General features: G+C 47.0%; 1 protein-coding gene across 1 annotated transcript; it reads left to right on the forward strand.

Moving 5' to 3' along the window:
* The first annotated feature begins 278 nt into the window (after nt 1–278).
* LOC120914352 (mid1-interacting protein 1-B-like) lies at nt 279–20,821 on the forward strand. The gene is made up of 2 exons (XM_040325020.1): nt 279–408; nt 19,836–20,821. The coding sequence occupies exon 2, from the start codon at nt 19,868–19,870 to the stop codon at nt 20,330–20,332; it is 465 nt and encodes a 154-aa protein (XP_040180954.1). The 5' UTR covers nt 279–408; nt 19,836–19,867; the 3' UTR covers nt 20,333–20,821.
* Nucleotides 20,822–23,986: the final 3,165 nt, after the last annotated feature.

Here is a 23,986-nt window from a genome sequence, read left to right on the forward strand (position 1 = left end):
TCGCCGCAGCGAAGGTCGGCTCGCTGTCCCCGGGGGGAGGGGGGGGGCACTACAAGTCCCAGTGTGGCCACACAATATATGGAGGGACAAAATCTGTAAAAGGAAACCCAGGATTTCAAAATTCTTTACAGCAAGAATAAAAAAAAATTTCCTCTGGCAGTGAAGGGGTAAAGGGAAGCTGGAGGGGGCGGGACTGCTTGCTGCTGGCCAATAGGAGGAGAGCAGTGATCATGCTGCAGCTGGATGGGGTTCTCCATAAATAGAGCTGTCATCAGGGAGGAGGCGGCGGCGGCGGCCGGTGGGCGGGGCTGAGTACAGGTGCCAAGTTTTTAAAGAAAGAGCTTTGTAGTTTTTTGTTCTGTGAGATCTTCTGGAGACCCGCAGAGGAGGAAGGATGAGAGTCTGATGGTAAATCCATACAACTGTCATTTATAGGGGGAGGGGAAGGGATCACATCCCATGCACAGGGATCACACCCAGGGACAGGGATCACATCCCATGCACAGGGATCAGGGACAGGGATCACATCCCATGCACAGGGATCAGGGACAGGGATCACATCCCATGCACAGGGATCAGGGACAGGGATCACATCCCATGCACAGGGATCAGGGACAGGGATCACATCCCATGCACAGGGATCAGGGACAGGGATCACATCCCATGCACAGGGATCAGGGACAGGGATCACACCCCATGCACAGGGATCAGGGACAGGGATCACACCCCAGGGACAGGGATCACATCCCATGCACTCATTAGAAACATCTCATCCTAGAAGAATCTTTGTATCATCATCATGAGATCTCAGTGTAGAGGGGAAGTTGTGTTGGGTGTGTCGGTGGTGTGACTTTTACTTTGTTGCAGTTTAAATGTAATTGTGTTTAATTTACAAAGTGACAACTAGATAATGTTTGCAAACAAAGCTTTTAAAAGTGTCCTTTCTACAACATTTGGCTTTTTTTATTTATTTTTTTTCCCCTTATTGAGCAATTGATCTTCCAGGTCCACATCATGGTGTAGCAATGAATTTCTGTGTTGGCCATGGTGAAGCAAGGGCTAGTCCCAATAACAATTTTGTGTGTGTGTCTTATTTTTTCCCCCCCATCAGTGGTAAAGGGTGTAGCTTTGTTTTTTTTTTTTAATAATAATAATAATAATAATAATAATAATAATAAAGCTACACCTTTACCACTGATGGGGGGGGGGGGGGGGGGACCACACACACACACACACACACAATTGTTATGACTAGCTCTTGCTACACAATTCCCAGTGTGATAAGGAAAAAAAAAAAATATATATATATATATATATATATATATATATATATATATATATATATACAATATTATTTATTATATTATTAAAAATATTTTTTAATAATAGTGTGTGTGTGTGTGTGTGTGTATATGTATGTATATATGTGTGTGTATATATATATATATATATATATATATATATATATATATATATATGGATATATATATATATATATATATATAATTTTTTTTTTTTTTTCCTTATCACACTGGGAATTGTGTAGCAAGAGCTAGTCATAACAATTTTGTGTGTGGGTTTTTTTTTTCCTTCTTCTAAGCATTCTCTTCCAGGTTCACATTGGTGGTAATGGTGTAGCTTTGTTAACTTTTGTGTGTGTGTGTGTGTGGCAAGGGCCGGCCACATTGACGAGGTTGTCGATTTTCTAGAAACAATTTGGATTTGTTTTAATGTGGGGTGTGTCTTTTGTTTTTTTTTTTTTTTTTTTTTTTTTTTGCAGTAAGCCCAATCTTCCGGGTCAACATCAGTGGCAAAGCTATAACACGGGCCTGACTGTGATGGCAATGATGTAACAAGAGCCAGTCACATTTACAATGTTGTCTATTTCTAGAAACCCTTGGCTTTTTTTTTTTTTCTTTTTGTTTACGTGTGTGTGTGTGTGTGTTAATATAATATATATTTTTGTTTTATACAGTATTAAAATACTTGGCTGTGTGTGTGATAATATAATATATATATATATATATATATATATATATTTTTTTTTTAGTAAAATACAAAATACTTGGCTTTGATATATTTATATTTATATTTATATTTATATTTATATTTATTTTATTTTTTTGTGCAGTAGGACCGAACATCCAGGTCCACCTCAGTGGCAATTGTCTGTCGCACTACTAGCAGTTGTGTAGTAATGAATGGCCCCCCCTCTCTCCTGCACCACTCTACCATCATAGATGGAGTCATGCATTGCATGAATCTGTCTATGGTCGTTGCTAAGGCCCCCTTTTTCGAGGGTGTTTTTTGGAAGCACCTGATTGGAGCCCAAAAAAATGTAAACAGCGGGCGCCATGCTGGGCGTTTTCGCTGTGTGTTAGCAAAGCAAAGGGATTTGCTTCGCTAACCCTGAACCGCCTCTCAGCCAATCAGGTTGCTGGGTCCGATAATGGTCATCTGGCTGAAGGATCGGGTGCTGTGATTGGACTCCTAAGAGGACGGAAGACATGAAATACGTGCAGGAGGCTGCCGCTGACCTGCTACGAGACAGATAAGTGCCTGGCTGCATTTGATGGGCACAGTGGCTGCATTTGATGGGCACAGTGGCTGCATTTGATGGGCACAGTGGCTGCATTTGATGGGCACAGTGGCTGCATTTGATGGGCACAGTGGCTGCATTTGATGGGCACAGTGGCTGCATTTGATGGGCACAGTGGCTGCATTTGATGGGCACAGTGGCTGCATTTGATGGGCACAGTGGCTGCATTTGATGGTTTTTGTTTTTTCAGTGTGTTTGCGCCCCCCAAAAATTTTGCGCACCAGCCGCCACTGTATTTGGAACCGCCGCAACACGTGCATTTTTTAACCCCTTCGGCTGCTGGCAGGGGTATAAAAACGCCCCGCTAGCAGCTGAAAAGCACCACTTAAAGTGTCACTAAAATGAGTGGCTCTTTAGCGCTAACGCTCAGACGGCCCCAAGTGTAAAAGGGGTTTATGTGATGGTGGCTTTTCCGTGCGCTGCCACGGATGCAGTTCCCACCATCGAGGTCGGATATCGCTTCCTATTTGATTTCATCCGGATGTGGTCCGCACCACCTTGGTGACATCACCGCCTAAGCTTGATCTTCCAGATCGGTGGTAATGGTGTAGCAAGGGGCCGGCTGCACAGGCAATGGTGACGCTTTCTAGAACTACTTGGCTTTGTTTATTTTTTTTATTTGAACAGTAAGTCTGATCTTCCAGGCCCCTACCACACTAACAATTGTGTCGCAAGACTCGGCGACACCAGTAACTGTGTAGCAAGGGTTGGGAACGATTACAGAATTGTTCTTCAAAGTGTTTTTGTTGCCAAGAAAAAAAATTGAATGATTTGTGTTGCAACATTTCCCAGCGGGTTGTAATTTTCTGAGCCATTGACTTTTTGCAGCATTTGTTGCTAGTAAGGCCTCATTCACGTGAGGAGGGGGGGGGGGGTGTAAAACAGGTAGTTGAGCAATGGTTTTATAGCCAACAAGAGCGTGCAGCCATCTCAGGGTTATACCCAAGCTGTGGCAGAAATGCCACCCCATTTGTGGTCCATTAGCATTACCACTGCCAAATGTGACCCATTGTAGTGAATGGGGCAGTGCTGCAACCATGAGCCGGATGCTTGGTGCACAATGGCAGTGCAGTGTTGCATACACAATTCCTATTTGGCTGTCAAAAAAAAATAAGGCATTGGATCTGTGATGTCCTCTTTGCCTGTTTGTTTTCCAGAGGGCAGTGGATCTGTGGCAATCCTCCACAAACTGCTTTTTAGAGAGAGGCAAGTGCTGTCACCTGTGAATGAGCCTTAACGGAATCGCTGACTTTATTAGCTGCACGTTGGGCAACAGTGGCAGCTCCCCGCCCCCCTAATCCAGTGGCGGCTGGTGCTCAAAATTTTTGGGGGGGGCCCAAACGGGGAAAAAAAAAATTGCAGCCACTGTGCCATGCCATCAGACGCAGCCACTGTGCCATGCCATCAGACGCAGCCACTGTGCCATGCCATCAGACGCAGCCACTGTGCCATGCCATCAGACGCAGCCACTGTGCCATGCCATCAGACGCAGCCACTGTGCCCCGCAAAATGCCCGCACCTGCCACTTTTCTGGGGTCAGCCGTGCTTCTACCGTCCCTCGATGTCTTCTCCCGCCCTCGATGACGCTTCAGCCAATCAGGTTACCGGTAACCAGAACCGGTGAACCTGATTGGCTGAGACACCTGTCAGTCTTATCCGAGGAACGCACCGCCGGTACATCCAGAGGATAAGCATTCAGGAAGCCGACTACAGCCTGAGGGCTGTACCTGGAAAGCCTATCAGAGCCGCTGGCCACACATCCAACCAGCTGCCGTTATTCAGGTGGCCGGCGCTCAGCGGGTCGATCAGCTCTTCAGGGATAATTGATGCAGCTAAAAGCCGCTCAACTGTTAACCCGGAGGAGCGAGTGGGGATGTCCCCACCTTCCACCACTCTTCCCGGAGGACCCGAGCCATGATCCGGCACTTCCGCCTGCTAGAGAGAGACTGGAAGGAAGCCAGAAACGTCTTTGATCCAGTCTCCTTGGTGTAAACGCATAAGCAACGTCCCTTCCGGTTTACTCGGCTGCCAATGGCGCTGTTTGTGGTGATCTGAATACTTTGAAGTGCAAAAGAAGGGATTTGGGGTCACCACCTTTTACTGCCACAAGGGATGTTTACAGTCCTTGTGACAAAAAAATAATCACTTTTATTGATAAGCAGTGGCGGCTGGTGCTCAATTTTTGGGGGGGGGGCGCAAACGGAAAAAAAAATTGCAGCCTCACTGTGCCCATCAAATGCAGCCACTGTGCCATCAATTGTCACCACTGTGCCATGCCATCAAACGCAGCCACTGTGCCATCAATTTGTACCACTGTTCCATGCCATCAATTTGCACCACTGTTCCATGCCATCAAACGCAGCCACTGTGCCATCAAACGCAGCCACTGTGCCAATTGTCCCCACTGTGCCCATTGTCCCCATTGTCGTCACTGTGCCCTTTAATTGTCGCTGCTGTGCCAATTGTCCCCATTGATGTCACTGTGCCCTTCGTCGCCGCTGTACCCCTTTCTTCCCCCGTCCGGCACTTGCCTTTACTGGAGTCAGCCATCCACGTCCTCGACCCTCGCCTCGATGTCTTCTCCCGCCCTCGATGACACTTCAGCCATTCAGGCTACCGGTAGCCAGAAGCGGCCAACCTGATTGGCTGAGACGCCTGTCAGTCTTATCCAGGGAACGCAAAAACCGTGCGTTCCGAGGATAAGCTTCCGGAAACCCGAGGGCTGTACTCGGGAAGCCTATCAGAGCCATTGGCTCTGATAGGCACTTCTGTACAGCCAACCAGCTGCCGTTATTCAGCTGGCTGGCGCTCAACATCCGGCCAGCTGAATAGTGGGCGGCAGCGGGATAATAACATAGATTCGTGCAATGCATGAATCTGTTATTAGACTCTGTGGCGGTGAGAGCCAGAGGGGGCAGCGCTCCAGCGCCCTCTATGGACGAACCGCCACTGTTGCTAAGTGAAAATGTAAAAAAAAGTAACACGCTAAAAAGATATGTTTGGCGGTAATGCATAATTTTTCTAGCAAAAAATGCGCATTTTAACTTGTAAGCAACACATGTCAGAAATAGGCTAAGTCATGAAAGGGTTAAAGTCTAACGCGTGCTGGGAAAGGGGACGGATACTGTGGTTTTTATTGGCTAAGCGGACATGTGGAGCAACTGTAGCCTCAGGTTTTTTAGACTCTGCATGGTTGGCAGCCTTGGTGATGAGGGTGTGGCCAGGACAAGGGGTGGGCAGAAGGGACGGCTTCCCTGAGCACTGAGTTGGGGGTGCTATAAGGAGACTGGGGGCGTGACAGGGGGTTAGTATTCTCGGATTGGGAAATTTGGAGGGGTAGTAATTTAGGGCGATTTGGAAAATTGTACTAGGAGGGGAAATGTTAGAGGTAGAGCTGGGGGGGATTTTGGAGGTTAGGGGGGCATAGATTTGTGCTGAGGGGGATTTCAGCAGGGTGGGAGGATTTGTACTAGGAGGGATAATTTATGCTGGGGGGGGGGGGAGAAGCATGCAGATTAGTGCTTAGTGTTTTTTGTGGGGGCATTTTTGCTGACACATAACACCCATACAACTTGGGGGGGGGGGGGGGGGGGTGAGCAATTTGGCATGTTTGCCCTGGGCCCTAGTTGACCTGGTCCCAGTGTTGTCGAAGTGCCCCCCCATCGAATAGTGCCCGTGATGGTTGGCGCATGCGCCGTACGTCATAGCTGAAGTAACCATGGCACGCACATCATAGGAGGTATCTCTCGATGGGAGATGCCATTTTACTGGCACAATTGAAGCCTATACAAACAGTGGGGGGAGGCCGTAGTTTTCAGATTGTGCCTCGATGTTGCAGGGCGGCTTTACAGTATGCTGATGTTCCGGTTTTGTCTGTGTTGCAGAGCAGGTTTGCTGTGTTGAACGCCCGGTTTTGCCTGTATGAAAGGGCACGTTGCAACACAGACAAAACCAGCCCTTCAACGCAGCCACATGCCGCCCTCCAGCAGCAGCGATGCACAATCTAAGAACTACGGTTTGTACAGGTTTGAATCGTGCCTGTGAAATGGTATCTCCCATCAAGAGATGCCTCCTATGATGTGCACATGCGCCATGGTTACGTTTGCCCTCATGGGCAAATCGGCTGTTATCCCGGGCTCTTGGACTCTCCTGTAGTTCAAGGGAGGGGGTGAGCACGACACTCCACACCAGGGAGAAAGCCTTGCATTACTGTGTGGAGTTACAGACAGATGAACAGGAAGTGAGGATTTCTCAGAAGAAATAAAGACATTTAAAAGCAAAATGGAAGGATGAGGTAAGTAAAGGAGGACTGCACTAAGGTAAAGGAAGCCATTTAGGGGAAAAAATTGTAAGTTTACAACCCCTTTAAGGTGAAAAAACACCTTGCACTGTCCAGCCCCCCCCCCCCCCCCCGTTTTACTTACCTGAGCCCCGCATTTCTGTGGGTTCGATCCTGCGTTGCTCTCTCCACAGGTTCTTGGCTCTTCATTGGATAGATTGATGGCAGCGCAGCCATTGGCTCCCGCTGCTGTCAATTAAGTCCAATGACTTGGGTGCTGGGGGGGGGGGGGGGGGGTGGGCAAGTTATACTTGGTATCTATGTACGTTGAGCCTATCACACAAGAGTGCGCCTGCATGGTAACCCCCCTCGGGAGAGAGCTTCCCAGAGGTGGGTTATCTAATGCAGGGAAGAGCCGCCGTGGGACCCCAGAAGATGAGGATCGGGACCACTCTGTGCAAAACAAACTGCACAGTGGAGGTAAGTACCGTATTTATCGGCGTATACACGTGTATAGTCGGGCAGGCTCGGCTTCTCCTGGACGTACAGGACGTGACCGCGAGAGGAGCCGAGCCTGCCCGACTATACACGAGTGTACTATGCTCGGTATATGCCGGCGCAGTAGTTCAAACTCAGAGCGGGGAGGAAACCGCAGAACGACGCCGGACCCGACGAGGAGGACACCACCGAAGACGGACCCGACGAAGCCGCGCAAGACACCAAAACTGTAAGTACTGAAATTTTTTTTTTTACAGGAATTGCGGCACCACTTTAGGGGTGCGCGCTATACCCCAATAAATACGGTAGGTTTTTAAAAACAAAAAAGGAACCTTTGCAATCGCTTTCAATTTTGTTTTCGGGGGTGTTCGTTTTCAAATGCTTCTGAATAGCACTCCCACGTGTGTAAAAACGCAGGAAAATCACGTGGTCAGAACGACAATGCGCCTTTTCTGTGGGCCACATTTTTATAAGTGGGTGCATGCAACTTTTTCAGCAGGAAATGCAGGCTGGACAGCCCAGTCATTCGGCTGCCGTGACCGAGGGAAGCGACTCGGATCCCACACAGAAGTGAACGAGGGTTAGAAGTCTGAGAAGCTCATCATTGGAGGACGGTGTGGGGGAGGGATGTGGGGCTCTCCACTTCCTGACAGGATTGTGAATGTAAAATGTACTCTGTGAGGTGCGGCCTGCAGGCCTCTGAGTCATGATGGTGGGAAAGTCACCGACTCGTATCGTCTCCCTGGAAATGACGGAAACACGAGAGCAAGAGATGAGTAATTTCCCACCGCAACTTACTACTAGATGGATTGAAATTCATCCGGTTTTATCTGTGGGATGGTCCTTTCTCAACAGAAGTCGGCCTAATGAGTTTTTTTTTTATCTTGTGTTTTATTTTTTTGTTAAATGTTATATTCAGCACTACAGCCCACTATTCAAATTTAACATTTCTGATCAGCATATCCTGACCGCCAGGGCCGCCATCAGGGGGGGGGGGGGTACAGGCAGTACACCTGTAAGGGGCCCGGATGGCAACCCCCTTTAAAAAAAAAAAAAAAAAAAAATGATTATGAGAAAAAACATTTTTTTTTAGGGGTCCGGAGGTCCCCAGGGGCCCGGATTTCAACCCCCTTTTGCCCAGAAGCTTCCTGATGACGCAACAACTCTTGCGAAACGCGTAGAGGCTTCTGGGTAAAACTGTTTAGGCGGAACTACGTCACTGGCTACCTCCTGACGCTAAACTGCTTAGGAACTGAGGCGTGGAGCGCAGGCCAGCGGATACCGCAGAACGTTGGTGGAGCTCAGTTAATGCTGGATAGACTCGTGCCGGTCGGATATGAACCAAACAATGTGAGTGCTTTTTAACGTTTTTTTTACAATAAAGTAACAGTATCTGAGCATACGACGCTATATAGAGTCCTTCTGTTTTAACCACTTAACGACCGCCGCATGTACATATACGTCCACAGAATGGCACGGACAGGCAGATGGGCGTACCCGTACGTCCCTGCCTAGACGTGGGTCGGCAATCGTCTGGGAGCGATCCAGGATGAGGGGGCGGCTATTCGTTTCTAGCCGCCCCCTCGCGATCCATCCCCAGAGCTAAAGAACGGAGAGAGCCGTGTGTAAACACAGCTTCCCCGTGCTTCACTGTGGCGGCTGCATCGAATGTGTCATCCCTTTTTATAGGGAGACACAATCGATGACCTCGGACCTACAGCCACACCCCCTACAGTTGTAAATACACACTAGGTGAAACATAACTCCTTCAGCGCCCCCTGTGGTTAACTCCCCCGCATGGCTTCACTGCCTGTTTCCCTTACTGAGGATGGCGGTGCCGGGAGCTGCTAGGATCGAGGGATTGGCCTGCGGGGGGGGGGGGGGAGGGGGCAGGCAGACATTGCGTGCGAGTAGGACGGGTAAGTGTCCTTATTAAAAGTCAGCAGCCACAGTGTTTGTAGCTGCTGACTTTAAAAAAATAAAAAATAAATCGTGGGTGGAGCCCCCCCTTTAGGTGGTTAAGGTGCATTACCACTGAGTTCTTTATACTGTGTTTTGATAAAGTACATCAAAGATGCAGCAAGCAGGATTTGTTTCATGCATGGGGCTTTATGGTTCATTTTTGGCACACAATAGCGGCTTGCTAGGTTATTGACTGTTTTGGTTCACTTTTTTATTTTTTTTTTTCATTGTGATGTACACCATGCTGGGACATGTTCTCAAATGTGTGCGTTGGCTGACATTTCATGCAGCAACCCCCATAAAAATATATTTTCTATATAGTTGCAGGAAGGGTGTGTTTCCTATGGTAGCCATTTCAGGCTGGAGCTGGCTGACCATTGGTTGCTGAATAGGATTTTTGGGCAGGATGTCGGTGTTGAGGGATTACCAGACAGGAAGCCGGGGTTGTGATGGAAAATGTCATCAGTGATGGGTTTCTTGGTTTGTAGTTATGAGCTCCTCGCGCTTTATCTGTATACATTGCTCCCAACTGTCCCTGATTTCGAGGGACTGTCCCTGATTTCGAGGGACTGTCCCTGATTTCGAGGGACTGTCCCTGATTTCGAGGGACTGTCCCTGATTTCGAGGGACTGTCCCTGATTTCGAGGGACTGTCCCTGATTTCTGAATTTATAAATTACAAAAGTCAATATAAAAGAGTAGTGGTTGTAAAAAAGCACTTGTGGGTTTAACCAATCGTGTGTGTGTGTGTGTGTGTGTGTGTGTGTGTGCTTTTTTTTTTGTTTTGTACAGTTCTCCTGTAAGGGGGCATGGCAGGGGGTGTGTCCTATGCCTGCCTACTTTTGCTGATGGGTGTCCCTCCTTCCCATCTCAAACTTGGGAGGTATGTATGTGTCATACCCAGAGTTGGTCCTGGATGTGCTGCGTTCTCATATCATATAGTGGGTGCCACACTGGATGAAGATGACCCAGAACTAATGGCGTCTGCCCCATAAATACCCCTCCCAGCATGCACAGCGAGGCCAAACCCTCCTGATTGGCTGCTGGGAAAGAGCACCCAAACCTTGACTCCACTGCTGCCACCTGCAGCACCGGGGCTGGAAGAACACTCCAGTACAACAGAATAAGCCTACAGCACAGCCAAGCTGAGACGCACTGTTTTGCACTTAACAATCTGGATCAGAGTCTAACTACACTCTGATCTACCCTTAAAGCGGATGTGCCATTAAAAAAAAGTATTAAAAGCCAGCAGCTACAAATACTGCAGCTGCTGACTTTTAATATTAGGACACTTGCCTGTCCTGGAGTCCAGCGCCGTCCGCAGCAGAGGACGAGTGATCGCTCGTCTCTCTGCTGCTCCCCCCGCTATCCTCAGTGAGGGAACCAGGAAGTGAAGCGCTCCAGCTTCACTACCCTGTTCCCTAAGGCGCATGCGCGAGTCGCGCTGCGCCCGCCGATTGGCTCACACGCGTGTGCTGGGAGCCGAGTGTTCCCAGCACACAATGGGGGACAGACCGGAAGTCGGGAAAAACCCGTCTTTTGCCTGAGACGTGTGGCCGGAAGTGGGTGCAAATACCTTTAGACAGGTATCTGCACCCCCCTCCCCCCTGAAAGGAGTCAAATGTGACACCGGAGGGGGGGCGGGTTCCGATCAGCGCGAGTTCCACTTTAGGGTGGAGCTCCGCTTTAAATTTAACTAGCACCGGTACCATAAAGTACACAGGCGCTACACACTGATTCTGAAAAAAATCAAACGCAGCCACTGTGCCCACACCCGTCCCCGTCTGTCCAGCACTTGCCCTGTCTCGTGGGGCAGCGGATGATGGCAGCGAGCGGTGTCCTTGAGGTCTTCTCCCGTCCTCTCCTACGATATGGTTTGCAGTAATATGTGACCTGTATAAAAAAAAAAAAATGGAACTACTACTGTTTTGTTCCCTAAAAGTGTTTTGTGGGTTTTATGTAATCTTCAGGCCTAAAATTATTTCTTTTTAAACGTGTGTAAAAAAATGCCTCTGGTAGCGTGAGGATTAAAGGCATAGGTGTGCACAGCCTATTGCACTAGGATGTCTACTTAAAAGCTCAAACGTACGTGTGTGTGTGTGTGTGTGTGTGTGTGTGTGTGTGTGTGTGTATACTGATGGTGTCAGTAGCAGAGGCGTATCTAGTGAAAATGGCGCCTATGGCAAGCACTGAAACTGAGCCCCTGTCCAAAAATTTGAAACCTTTCAGATAACCAGGGACAGGGAGGGATGCAGTGCGACGGGGACATAGAGGGACACTGGGGACCACTGGCGGCTGGTGCTGAATTTTTTTTTGGGGGGGGCGCAAACAAACTGAAAAAAATAAATCCATTGCAGCCACTGTGCCCATCAAAAGCAGCCACTGTGCCATCAATGGCCAGTCATAGGCCGTCATGGGGGGACCTGTCACACCCCTTCCCGGGCCAAGTAGCAATATTAGCAATTGCTGTGCCGGCGCTGCGCTTCAGCAGGCCGGCCGCGATGCCGGGAGCTACATCAGTGCGGGAGGCGGCCGCAGGAGGACGGGTGGGGTTTTTCCGTGCAGGGGGTAGCTTTTTACCGCCCCCCTCCCCATGGCGCCCATGGCACTTGCCATGGCTGCCATACCCTAGATACGCCACTGGTCAGTAGAGCAATAGACAGTGTCACAGTAGGGCATTGGATTCTGCCTTTTTTTTTTTTCCTTTTTTTTTTTTTTTTCTGGTCCTGCTAGGGGGCTTTGGTGAAATATCAGGGGGTTTAAACAGTACTACTTGGGGGTGTGCCCAGGCTCTGTATGCACGCCTATGATTAAAGGAAAAATTCACATTTGGGAACATGTTCCACCTGTAAGTGTTTTTTTTTTTTTTTTTTTTTTTTTTTTTTTGGCTGGCTCTTGCAGGTAAAGAAAACTTATCAAGTCCTGATGTAATCAGTGACCTGACAAAGGGAGACGGTAAGGTCAGCCTGCCCTCACTAGCCAGCGGCACCACACTGAGAAGGTTACATAGTTAGGTTGAAAAGTCCATACAGTTCAGCCACAAAAACAAAAGACCATCCCATATACACAATTCTTCATCTTCACACAGTTGATCCAGAGGAAAGTGAAAAAACCCAGCAGAGCATGCTCCAATTTTCTACAGCAGGGGAAACATTTCTTTCCTGATCCGTCCCCCCGAGAGGCAATCTGATTTTCCCTGGATCAAATTTACCTATAAATATTAGTACCCAGTTATATTACCGTATATACTCGAGGATAAGCAGAGGCACCTAAATTTTACCGTAAGAAAAAAAATGAAAAAAACTTATTGACCTGAGTATAAGCCTAGGATGTCTGTGTGCCCATGCCTCGCTGTGTCCATGCCTCGCTTGACGTTTACCATGGGAGTCTATGGAGGAGGTGCCCGGCTTTGAAAAATCGGTGCTCCCTGGTCGTAGGTCCCCCAGACAACTAACTTTGCACACTTGTAGAGTAGGGTGACCAGACATCCCCAGTTTCAAGGGACAGTCCCCTGATTGCGGACACTGTCCCCGGACCAAGTCTGTCCCTGGTTTTGTCCCCAGATTGGATTTAATAGGGGACAGGGGCAATTTCAAAGACAATCAGTGCAGAATAAAAAAAAAAAAATAGAATTACACCCCCCCGCTCCGCCGTGCCTACTAGCATAAGGGGGTTGTATGTTTTCCATTATCTGTGCCCCTTTCTGATGATCATGTGCTGGTCGGAGCGGAGGAAATATTTCTTCAGTTTTGGGCGCATGCCCATTTAGCTTCGCTCGCATGTTCTTCTGCCTTGGCTCAAATCCTGGCCAGCCACCTGCCTATCTCCTTGCCTTCCCTGGTGGAGTGATATTCCTCCGCTCCCCATCCAGTAGTAGCCGGGGCCCGAAGAGTAAGACTTGTGAGGCGGGCAGCGATGGGCAGAGAGTCCCTGATTGTTGCCATTACTAGTAAAGAAAAAATATGTCCCCGGATTTCATTTAAAAAATCTGGTCACCTTATTGTAGAGCCAGTTTGGGGTCCAGGGGACTTGCGGCCAGCCGGTACCGGGTCCCCAAAGTCCAGGAGATCGGGCACATAAAGGTGACTCTAGTATAAGCCGAGGGGGGCATTTTCAGCACAAAAACAAATTTGCTAAAAAACTCGGCTTATACTTGAGTATATACGCTATGTACATTTAGGAAAGTATCCAGGCCTTTAAAAAATAAAAATCTATTGATCTGGCCAAAACCCCTTCTGGAGGAAATCTATTTCACATTTTCACAGCTCTTGCCGTGAAGAAACCTTTCTGTAGCATGTATCTGTACATGTTGATCATATCCCCCCCTTAATCTCCTCTTAAGAGAATAAATTCAGTTCCTCTAATCTTTCCTCATAGCTGATCTCCTCCATGCCTCTTACTAATTTGGTTGCCCTTCTCTGCACTTTCTCCAGTTCCCCGATATCCTTTTTGAAAACTGGGGCCCAAAACTGAACTGCGTATTCCAGACGAGATCTTACCGATGTAGCACCCTGAAGTTTAGGAAGGGCTGCTATCAAATTTAGTTGCCAGGTGATGGTTGTCTTTGCCAATTTGTTAGCTCAATTGTCCCCCCCCCCCCCCCCTAATTCTGTAGTTGATGCACTTCTCTCTTCAGTCACTAGATGGCATTGTAGCTGGTGATCTTGGATAAGACCAGGGCATAGCAAATACAGATTAGGAATGAATGGGGCAGGGGTCTCCAACCTTTTCAATGGGGCAGTTTATTGTCCTTCAGACTTTAGGAGGGCCGGATTGTGGCCAGCTGGGCAGAAAATGTCTCGGTCAGACATCAGTGAGAATAAATATGGCCTCAGGATTGGTGGTCAATAGTAGTGCCCCCTATTTAGTAGGACAAATTGTATCCCATTGGTATCGGTGGAAGAAATGGTGCCTCATATCAGTGGGTGGCATAGTGCACCAAGGACCAGATAAAGGCTAGAAAAGGGCCACATCTGGCCCTTGGGCTGCAGTTTGGAGACCCCTGGAATAGGGTGTCTCAGCCAATGGGCAGGAGTTTTATTGGGTCACTTTGCCTGCTTGGACTGCTGTCTTGGTGGATGTGTGTTGTATTCCCCTGGGCTGCTAGGCCAGAAACCCAAGGCCTATCCCTGGGGCATCTGGTTGCTAGACTGTCTGAGGGCCTATCCAGAAGCAGGAGCAGAGGCATAGGGTTGGGACTATGGGCTTGTAGTCAACTAGAAGTAATTGTTTTGCCAGCTGGGGAACCGGTTGGGGGTAGAGGGGCAGCTGTCACCACAAAGGGACCATCCACCTTATTACCAGGGACCACAGTAAGTAAGCTGAGGCCAGTATCGGAGCAGACTTCTCACCAGCTGGGGATGGTGAAGTGGGAAATCTTCAGCTACCAAGTCAAGTACCCAGCGGGACAGCAGAGGTGGAGCATCAGTGAGTGCCAAGCCAGAGACCTAGTGTGTCCGTAGGAGTGAAGCTTGAGTATCTGAGTGCCAAGCTAGGGACCCAGCATTGAAGAGGAGGGGGGGGACACTTGAGGAAGATACTGGGTGCTACAGTGAAAAAGATCGGGGGATCCAGTGGATCTGAAGTCTAGTGAGAGACTGGGACCTCACCTGTAGAAATAAAAAAAATAAAAAAATAAAAATTTGCCTATGGAGATTTTTAAGGGTAAAAGTTTTGACGCTATTCCATGAGCGTGCGCAATTATGAAGTGTGACATGTTGGGAATCAATTTACTTGCGCAACATTATCTTTCACAATATAAAAAAAAAAAAATTGGCAAACTTTTACTGTTTTATTAATTGAAAAGTTTTTTTTTTTTTTTTTTTCAAAAGTGTGCTTGTAAGGGCTCTTTCACACTGGCGGACCATATGTCCGCTTTTTCATCCATCCGTGTACGGACGAAAAAGGGACATGCATTGGTCCCTATGAGATCGCAGGTGTCAGCGGATGAACGTCCGCTGACACCCGCTCTCGCCCGGTGCCGCAATCCTCCGATTCTGCAGACCACCCTGTTATCCGCCGGTTACTTGTCGGTATGGTTCCTGTAAGGACTGCGCAGGCGCAATCCTTGCCGATGGAAATCTTCGAACCTCGGCCGGCATCCAGGCTCATTCCTTAACATCCCCGTGGATTGGAGGATGTTAAAAAAAAAAAAAAAGAGCCAGGAGGCCGAGCAAGCGTAGCAAGCCTGTGTGTGTGTTTCCACTTAGTGGAAACACACACACAGGCTAGCGCATAGCCTATTAGTGATAGCACAGCTTGGGTTACTCGTATAGTGTACCACCTTGGGTTGAGTTCAGTCTTTACATGCCAGTTTCTGGTCACTGATATTACACTTATTACCCAGCATTTGTTGGTTTCCACGGTTTACTAACATTTACTTATTCACTTATTCACGCACCTCTTAGGGTCACTGTCTACTATATTTCAATATTTACACAGTTTATAAGTAGGGCAGCGCCACCACCCCATTCCATTTTCCATTTTTCTTCTAGCCTTTCCCCTCGGGGAATTGTTCTTGGGGGGCTGCAGCCTAAACCTTTTACTTTTCATATTTGTTATTTATCTACTTCGTTGGCACTGATTGGCCTCACACTATAGTATTCTACATTTGTATTAGCCCTGGTGGGTCCTAAGCGCGGTTCATTTCCCTTTTTATAAGCGTAGCAAGCCGTCCGAGCGAAGGGAGGCCGACTGGCCACTTGCCTCAAATTCCACGTCGCCCTGGAGGTTCGGTGATTTCCGTCGGCAAAGAATTGCAAAAAAATTGCAGCCCTTACAGGAACCATCTTGTCGGATCACCGGCTCAGCTGGGATCAACGGAGCGATTCCCCGATGAGCAAGCGGAGTTACACAGGGCGGATCATCACTGATCATCCCCATGTAAAAGAGCCCTAAGACTGCTGCGCAAATACAGTGTGACAAAGTATTGCAATGCCTGCCAATTTTTTTCTCTATGGTGTTAGAACCCCCAAACGTGATATAGATATTTTTTTTTTCTAAGTAATTTTCTAGCAAAAAAAATGTTGTTTACTTGTAAACACATCTGAAAAAGGGGCTCGGTCCTTAAGTGGTTAAGCAAAACGCATCTGTCAAACTTTGGCTTGTGTGCAGCCCATGAACAATAGATATTATTGTTCATGAACAAGGAAAATGCTCTGAGGCTTGATGGTTGGTGTAGGACAGGAAAAACATGAATAGAGACTTCAGCCAAAAAAAAAAAAACTTTGACATAATCATTCTGAGCTAAACTACTGCTCAGATAACTAACATTTACAAATGGCGCCTCCCCAACAGGAGCAGAGCGCTACACATTCCATGGCTCGCATCTGGCCTATAACGGCTTTGCATATCGATAACCTAGTTAGACTGATGTGTAGCTTTCTTGTATTGTAAGTGAACCTGTGCACACTGGTACCTAGTATTGTGACACTGGACTTGTAGAGGCCCTTCAATAACCATATGAAATTAAAGTAAAATTTGTAAAAAAAAAACAGGAAAGTGAGGTTTATATACCGTATTTATCAGGGTATTGTGCGCTCCGGCGTATAGCGCGCACCCCAAATGTGGACCTGCAATTCCTGTAAAAAAAAAATTTTTTTAGTACTTACCGTTTTGGTGTCTTGTCGGGTCCGGCGTCCGTCTGCGGCTTCGGTGGTGTCCTCCTGCGCTATCTCCCCGTCGAATCGCCACTCCCGCGCTCAGTTTGAATGCTTGCGCCGACATATACCGAGTGTAGTACACTCGGCTATATTCGGCCAGGCATCGCGCGAAGCCGAGCCTGGCCGAATGTACCCGAGTGTACTGCACTCGGAATATGTCGGCGCAGGCATTCAAACTAGGCGCGGGTATTGGTGTATATCGCGGACCCACGATTTTCCCCTTATTTTAAGGGGGGTAAAGTGTGTGGTATACGCCGATAAATACGGTAGTATAATACAGGACTTAAAAGTCCATCTGACTGGTTGGATATTGAAATTTTTAAATCAGCGGTGTTCTATCACATTAAACAAACCTGTGAGATGCGCAGGCTGGCCGCTGCTTTTAAAATGCAACATCATAACAGTCAGACGGAGTTCCAAGTACTAGATTTCAGTATATAAACTCACTTTACCGTTAAGTATAACTGTAAAATGCAAAACTCCGGTGGGTGTGACAAGATGTCCACTTTCCCCTTCTTGGAATATCCTTACTAAGTAGGATGTGGTGTAGCAAGATGGCGGCGATGGAACGTCACTTCCGTTGCACATTCTGACGGGTCGTCATATCTGACGAAACAAGGGCATTCTAATGCTAACATTTCACCTCTCCTAAAGTGTTCATGATGTCCAGTCTCCGCTGGTTGGGAATGTCAACTCTTTAGACTGATTCTCAAAAATGACCAAACGATGATAAACCCCCATGAAAGATTTGCATAGGCATTCACCAAATGTTTGAACAAGCTTCTACATTCCCTAATGGCGTTATTTTTAAACTGTCCAGATGCTCTTTTAAGATAAAATTGATCACCAGTTTTTCTTTCTGTAAAGACCCGAGACACTTGGAGTAAACAATGTCTTCAGTATGATCATTATCTTAACTGCCTGGTAGGATTGCCAAAAAGAGGTTACACCCAAACAAGCCATCTTTCATGATAAACGGGTCAAGCCAGACACTTTAGACCAAAGACCTTAGTAGTTATTAACTCAAGCAAGAAATTTGGGTATGTTCCAGACTTCTAAAGTTCAGATGCACTTGTCCGTCTTGCGCCAATTCAGTGTAGCGCCTGTGTACTTCCAAGTACCGGTGCTATTAAAAGTTAAGGGATAATCAGAGTAGTTGACTCTGATTCTGATTACAATTTTACAAAAGGGTCTCTGTTTCAGCTGGGCTGTGCTGTGGGTCCATTCTGTTGTTGCTGGGGTGCTATACCACCCCGCGGAGACAGGTGGCGCCAGTGGAGTCCAGGCTGGGGTGCCTCTTGCCAGCAGCCAATCGGGAGGGAGTTTCTCTCGCGGGGCATGCTGGGGGAGGGTACTTCTGGAGCAGACGCCATTGGGCGGGGTTCTTTTCTTGAGGTGGCACCCACCTTTAGGGTGACCACACATCACAGCCCCCCGGCGATATGGCCTACCAGGCTGGGGTGCACATGCCATGCGGTGTAACTGGTTCCGGGACCATGTTGGCCCGGAGCATTTAAAGCTGTGGCGGGGCCCCAGTATTCGACTGGGTCCCCAATTCGGAGAAGATCCCAAGCGAGATAGCTATTCGGGGGGGAGTCCGCCTGAGGAGAGGCTGGCGATCCAACAGGGCCTAGACAATCCATCGGGGATCAAGGTAACCGGACATTGAAAGGTTGGATGTCGGCAACCTGTCAGTTGGTAACCTGATAGAAAATACTACCTGAAAGCCATTCGAACTTACATTCTACCAAGGAGGATTTTCTCCATGATCAAAGTTCCGAGTGATACTCTGGCTGCCAGGTCGGTGTGAGAGGCCTGTCCAGGTACACTATACCCACTCCGGCTGGAGTGGCGACGAAAGTAAAGTATCGTTGGAAGCAGAACTGTTTCCGTATCATTATCGTTAACAGTCTGTTAAGCTTCAGTAACCAAAACTGCAGTGTTTTTAGTTTTCTTTTTCCCCTCATGACACATCACAGGAAGCACCCTCGTGGCTAACAGGACAGAATTGGACCTAAAAAACTGAAGTCACCAGGACCAGATGGCTTGCACCCGAGGGTCCTTGGGGGGGGGGGGGGGGGTGTGTAACTCGGCGCAAATTGCCAGACCACTGTTCCTAATTTTTACTGACTGGAATGGTACCAGCTGATTGGAGACAGGCCAATGAAACGCCAAAATACATCCCTGGGAATTCTAGACCAGTTAGCCTAACATCAATAGTATGCAAGCTCTTGGAGGGGATAAGGACTATATACAAGATTTTCGTAAAATAAAAATGTATCTTTAGCAGTAATTGGCATGAATTCATGAAGAATTGTTCTTTCTAAACTTGTCTATTAACCTTTTATGAGGAGGTGAGCTGCCATCTAGATAAAAGGCCCATAGACTTGGTGTATCTAGATTTTGCAAAAGCATTTGACATCATTCCTAATAAAAGTTTACTGTACAAAGGTCTGTTGGCATGGATCATAGGTGAGTACGTGGATTGAAAGCTGACTACAAGGGTGGTGATAAATGGTGAGTACTCGGAATGGTTAGGGATGGGAAGGGGGAGGTGCCTAAATGACCATCAGCCCTTTACCAAATTTGTTGAGAAAAATCTAATCTCACAGGGAGTAGCAAAGTGTTTTTGCGTTCTTTCACTACATAAATAAGGATGCTTTTGGGAGGCATCATGCAATATGCTGTGTGGTTCTTCTTACCCTTATAGAATACTTTGAATATTGATGGGGCACTTTTTGCTTTGAGTGTCGCAACAAAGTTTAAGATGTGCCGATGCCAAAAATTGCCAAAGCACATTTTGATCTGTAACCAACTTTAACTTTTTCTTTTTCCAGAGTTCTAATCTGTGCGAGGAAAAGGCTACACAATGGAGGTTTCAGAGTACAGTCCCCAGCGCCACTCCCTGCTGGACGCCATCCAGAAATTCAACACTGCCACGACCATCATGGATGAAACCATTATGGTTCCCAGCATGCTCCAGGACATAACCCCTGCCAAGGAGGAAAATGGAGACAACATGAATTCCAAAGATGTCGTAGAAAACAGGAACCTGTACGACTCCTACCTTCTCCTGAAATCTCTAAGGCATGACATGAAGTGGGGTGTTCACTCCGAAAACCAAATTGTGGAAAAACGCTGCGCTGAGACAGAGGACGCTCCAGAGCAAGAGACGGGAGACCTGGTGGACCAATTTCAGCACCATTTAAGGGGACTCCTGTCTGTCCTGACGAAGCTGACCAAAAAGGCCAACCTTTTGACCAACTGCTACAAGAAGGAAGTTGAAATTGGAAACGCGACCAATGGACCTTACTCAAAGAGTATCTACTATTGAACAAAATGGCCATATATGTATTTCAGGGAGATGGGTTTTTCTTTTTATAGTGACTGTGTGTAAGTTAGTTGACATGGAATCCACTTTAATCTGTATGCACAGCTGCTACTTCAGCACAACCGGTCCAAAATATTTCCCAGCACAAATGTCTTCAGGGCAAGTCCTATCGCATATGGCTTCACTGGACGGCATCCATTGGGATTCAGCAGACTATGGTAGCTTGTAGATGTACAAGTCAGACTTGAATAGGTTTCCGGTAAACCTGTTTTCTTGCTTTTTTTTATTGCCCGCGAGAAGGGCTCTGGCAGTATGTAGTTCAGCTACTTTGTACAATGTCTTGCCACGTTGGGGTGTGTCCTAGCTGTGTATTCTCTCCTGCCCTTCCTTCGTACAGATTGGAACGTGGAAACCCTGCCAATTGGTAAACATGAGATGTGGCTTGTGTGTATTTTGCTACAAGACTGAAGGCGATAAAAACCTAAAGTTTAACCTGTGTCGTGTGGGTTTAATTTTACGCTCCCCAAACTTCACACAACTTCAAACATAAACTTCTGGGTATAAATGTTCTTATATATGTAAAACCAAATACCCCAACACTCTATATATGCTTATTACGGCTTCAAAAAGTTGAAGCCAAGGTCAAGAGATGTCAAAACGACCCTTGCAGTGGGGCTGTCTTTAAGGCAGGGCAAAAGGGGAAGCTGCCCTGGGCCCTGTCATTATTGTGAGGCCTAAAGCACCTGCCTCGTACTTGCCAACTATCCCAGTTTAAATTCCCTTGTCGATGTTTTTTTAGTCCTTTGCGGTGTCCTGATATCTGTGTGAAGTGCTGCTCCTAATTCTGCCCAATTGTGTACAGATGACTCGCCTGCAGACCCTGTTTACATGTTAATAACGGGAGCATTCATATGTATATCTTGCCCCTCTGCAGTGAAGAGATGTGTTGCAACCTCTAGCAACCAGACCCATAATGCTCATACATCTTGGGAGGGGCATAGTTTGGCATGTTTTCCCTGCACCCTAGATCACCTTGTTACAAAATCTTCTGGTCTGTAAATGGTTGAACGGGTCCTTCTTTCATTCAAGTCTACATTTGATTCCTAACCTGTCATAATAGGCAACATTCTTGGTACCAGGCAGCACAATGTCTTGGGCCGGCACTGGGGGTCTGCATTGTTTACATAGGCAGATCCTTATTCTGCCTCTCAGTGCGGCGATCGCATTTGATATCCAGTCCGCCAGGCGCGCACGCTTCCCCAGCGTGCATCGGGCCCACAGTATCTATGCCGTAAGACGACGTACAGGTAGGTTTCGTGCAATGGAGCCACCCTGCCACAGTAATGTGTGGTTGAAGGAGAAGTTTACAGCCGTGGTCAGAATACAGCCGTGGTCAGAAACAATCTGACAAAAGACCTAAAACGCTGAAGCGGCAGACTTCGTAAAAATTATTTTGTGTCGTTCTCAAAACTTTTGTGTGGCAGGCGCAGCACTAGGAAATGCATTTTATGCGCTCTGGCGTTAAAAGAATTTTGGTTTCTCTGACCTTTTAGTCCAAACAAGACTATTTGTTGCTCTATAATTCCTCTAGCGCCGTTCTATGGAAACAGTAGGTTTAACCACTTGCTTACTGGGCACATAAACCCCCTTCGTTCCCAGGCGAAATTTCAGCTTCCGGCACTGCGTCGCTTTAGCTGACATTTGCGCGGTCGTGCGACGTGGCTCCCAAACAAAATTGACGTCCTTTTTTCCCCACAAATAGAGCTTTATTTTGGTGGTATTTGATCACCTCTGCGGTTTAAATTTTTTGCGCTATAAACAAAAATAAAGCGACAATTTAAAAAATATATATATTTTTTTTACTTGTTGCTATAATCTCCCATTTTTTTTTTGTTTAAAAAAACAAATTTTTTTCTCAGTTAAGGCCGATACCTATTTTTGTAAAAAAAAAATAAAATCGCAATAAGCGACTGGTTTGCGCAAAAGTTATAGCGCCTACAAAATGGGGAACAGAATTATGATTTTTTTTTTTTCATTTTTTTTTTTCATTTTTTTTTTTTTACTAGTAATGGCGGCGATCTGCGATTTTTTTTAATTTTTTTTTTTTTTTTATTGGGACTGCAATATTGCGGCGGACGTATCGGACACTTTCGACACAAATTTGGGACCATTCACATTTATACAGCGATCAGTGCTATAAAAATGCACTAATTACTGTATAAATGTGACTGGCAGGGAAGGGGTTAACACTAGGGGGTGAGGAAGGGGTTAAATGTGTAGCCTGGGTGTGTTCTAACTGTGTGGGGGGGAGGGGGGTGACTGGGGGAGGTGACCGATGCTGTGTCCCTATGTACAAGGGACACAGATCGGTCTCCTCTCCTCTGACAGCACCGACGATCGCGGCCGCCAGGTGCACGCATCGGGTCCCCAGCGATGCGGCGGCACAGTGGTTACCCGCTGCGCGCCCCCCAGTGGCGCGTGTGGGTAATGCATTTCAAATGATGTCCAAAGACGTCCACTTGGCACCTGAGAACCACGCTGTTGACGTCTTTTGTCAATAGCGCGGGTCTCAAGTGGTTAAAGAGCACACCAAACTTCTTAATTAACTTCAGATTTTCTATATATGTTGCGGAATTCTGTGTGTGTGTGTGTTTTCGCAGCAGGCAGTCCATGTACAAACACGTGTTGAATAAAGTATAACAAATTGCGGTTCAGTTTTGTCATTTTACATAAAATGCTAGCTATATTTCTTCAGTATCTGTTCTCTCACTTTGAGTTATTTAACACTTTTTCTCTCTGAGGCTTAAAGTGGAGGTTCCATCAAAAACAAAATTTTGCTTAAAAATGTAGATTACACCTAAAAAAAAAAAGGCGGATAAGGCGCGTCACGAGTTTCCGAAAATAGCCGAACTGCGAGACGGCTCTATACGGCGCCTGCGCAGTCAGCTCTACACGGTTCCTAGTCGGTGCGCAGGCGCCGTATAGAGCCGACTCCCAGTTCCGTCCCACTGTGACCGTACACAAGTTACCTAGATCACCAAGAAGATCATTAAGATCAGCGCACATTTTATTTCAGCTGTTTAAACTTGCTGTATTAGTATAAAAACAATCTTTGTTTTAGAGAAGCAATGATATTTCCATAAAAAAAAAAAAAATTGGAGAATGCGGGCATCGATCCCGCTACCTCTCACATGCTAAGCGAGCGCTCTACCATTTGAGCTAATCCCCCTGATGTATGCTAATCAACACATAACAAGAAACCAGCAGAGGGCAGTGTGCTGACTTATCAGGAAACCAGTAGCCGATACATACAGTGCATTCGGTGGTGTACAGTATATAATACGCTTCAGGTGGTGTATTAACCACTTAACCCCCGGACCATATTGCTGCCCAAAGACCAGAGCACTTTTTGCGATTCGGCACTGCGTCGCTTTAACTGAGAATTGCGCGGATGTGGCGCCTAAACAAAATCGACGTCCTTTTTTCCCCCACAAATAGAGCTTTCTTTTGGTGGTATTTCATCACCTCTGTGGTTTTTAGTTGTTTGCGCTATAAACAAAAATAGAGCGACAATTTTGAAAAAAAATTTATATTTTTTACTTTTTGCTATAATAAATATCCCCCCAAAAAATATAAAAAAACATTTTTTTTTCTCCT

The sequence above is a fragment of the Rana temporaria genome, chromosome 9, assembly GCF_905171775.1.
Source record: "Rana temporaria chromosome 9, aRanTem1.1, whole genome shotgun sequence".
In the NCBI taxonomy this organism is placed as follows: Eukaryota; Metazoa; Chordata; class Amphibia; order Anura; family Ranidae; genus Rana; species Rana temporaria.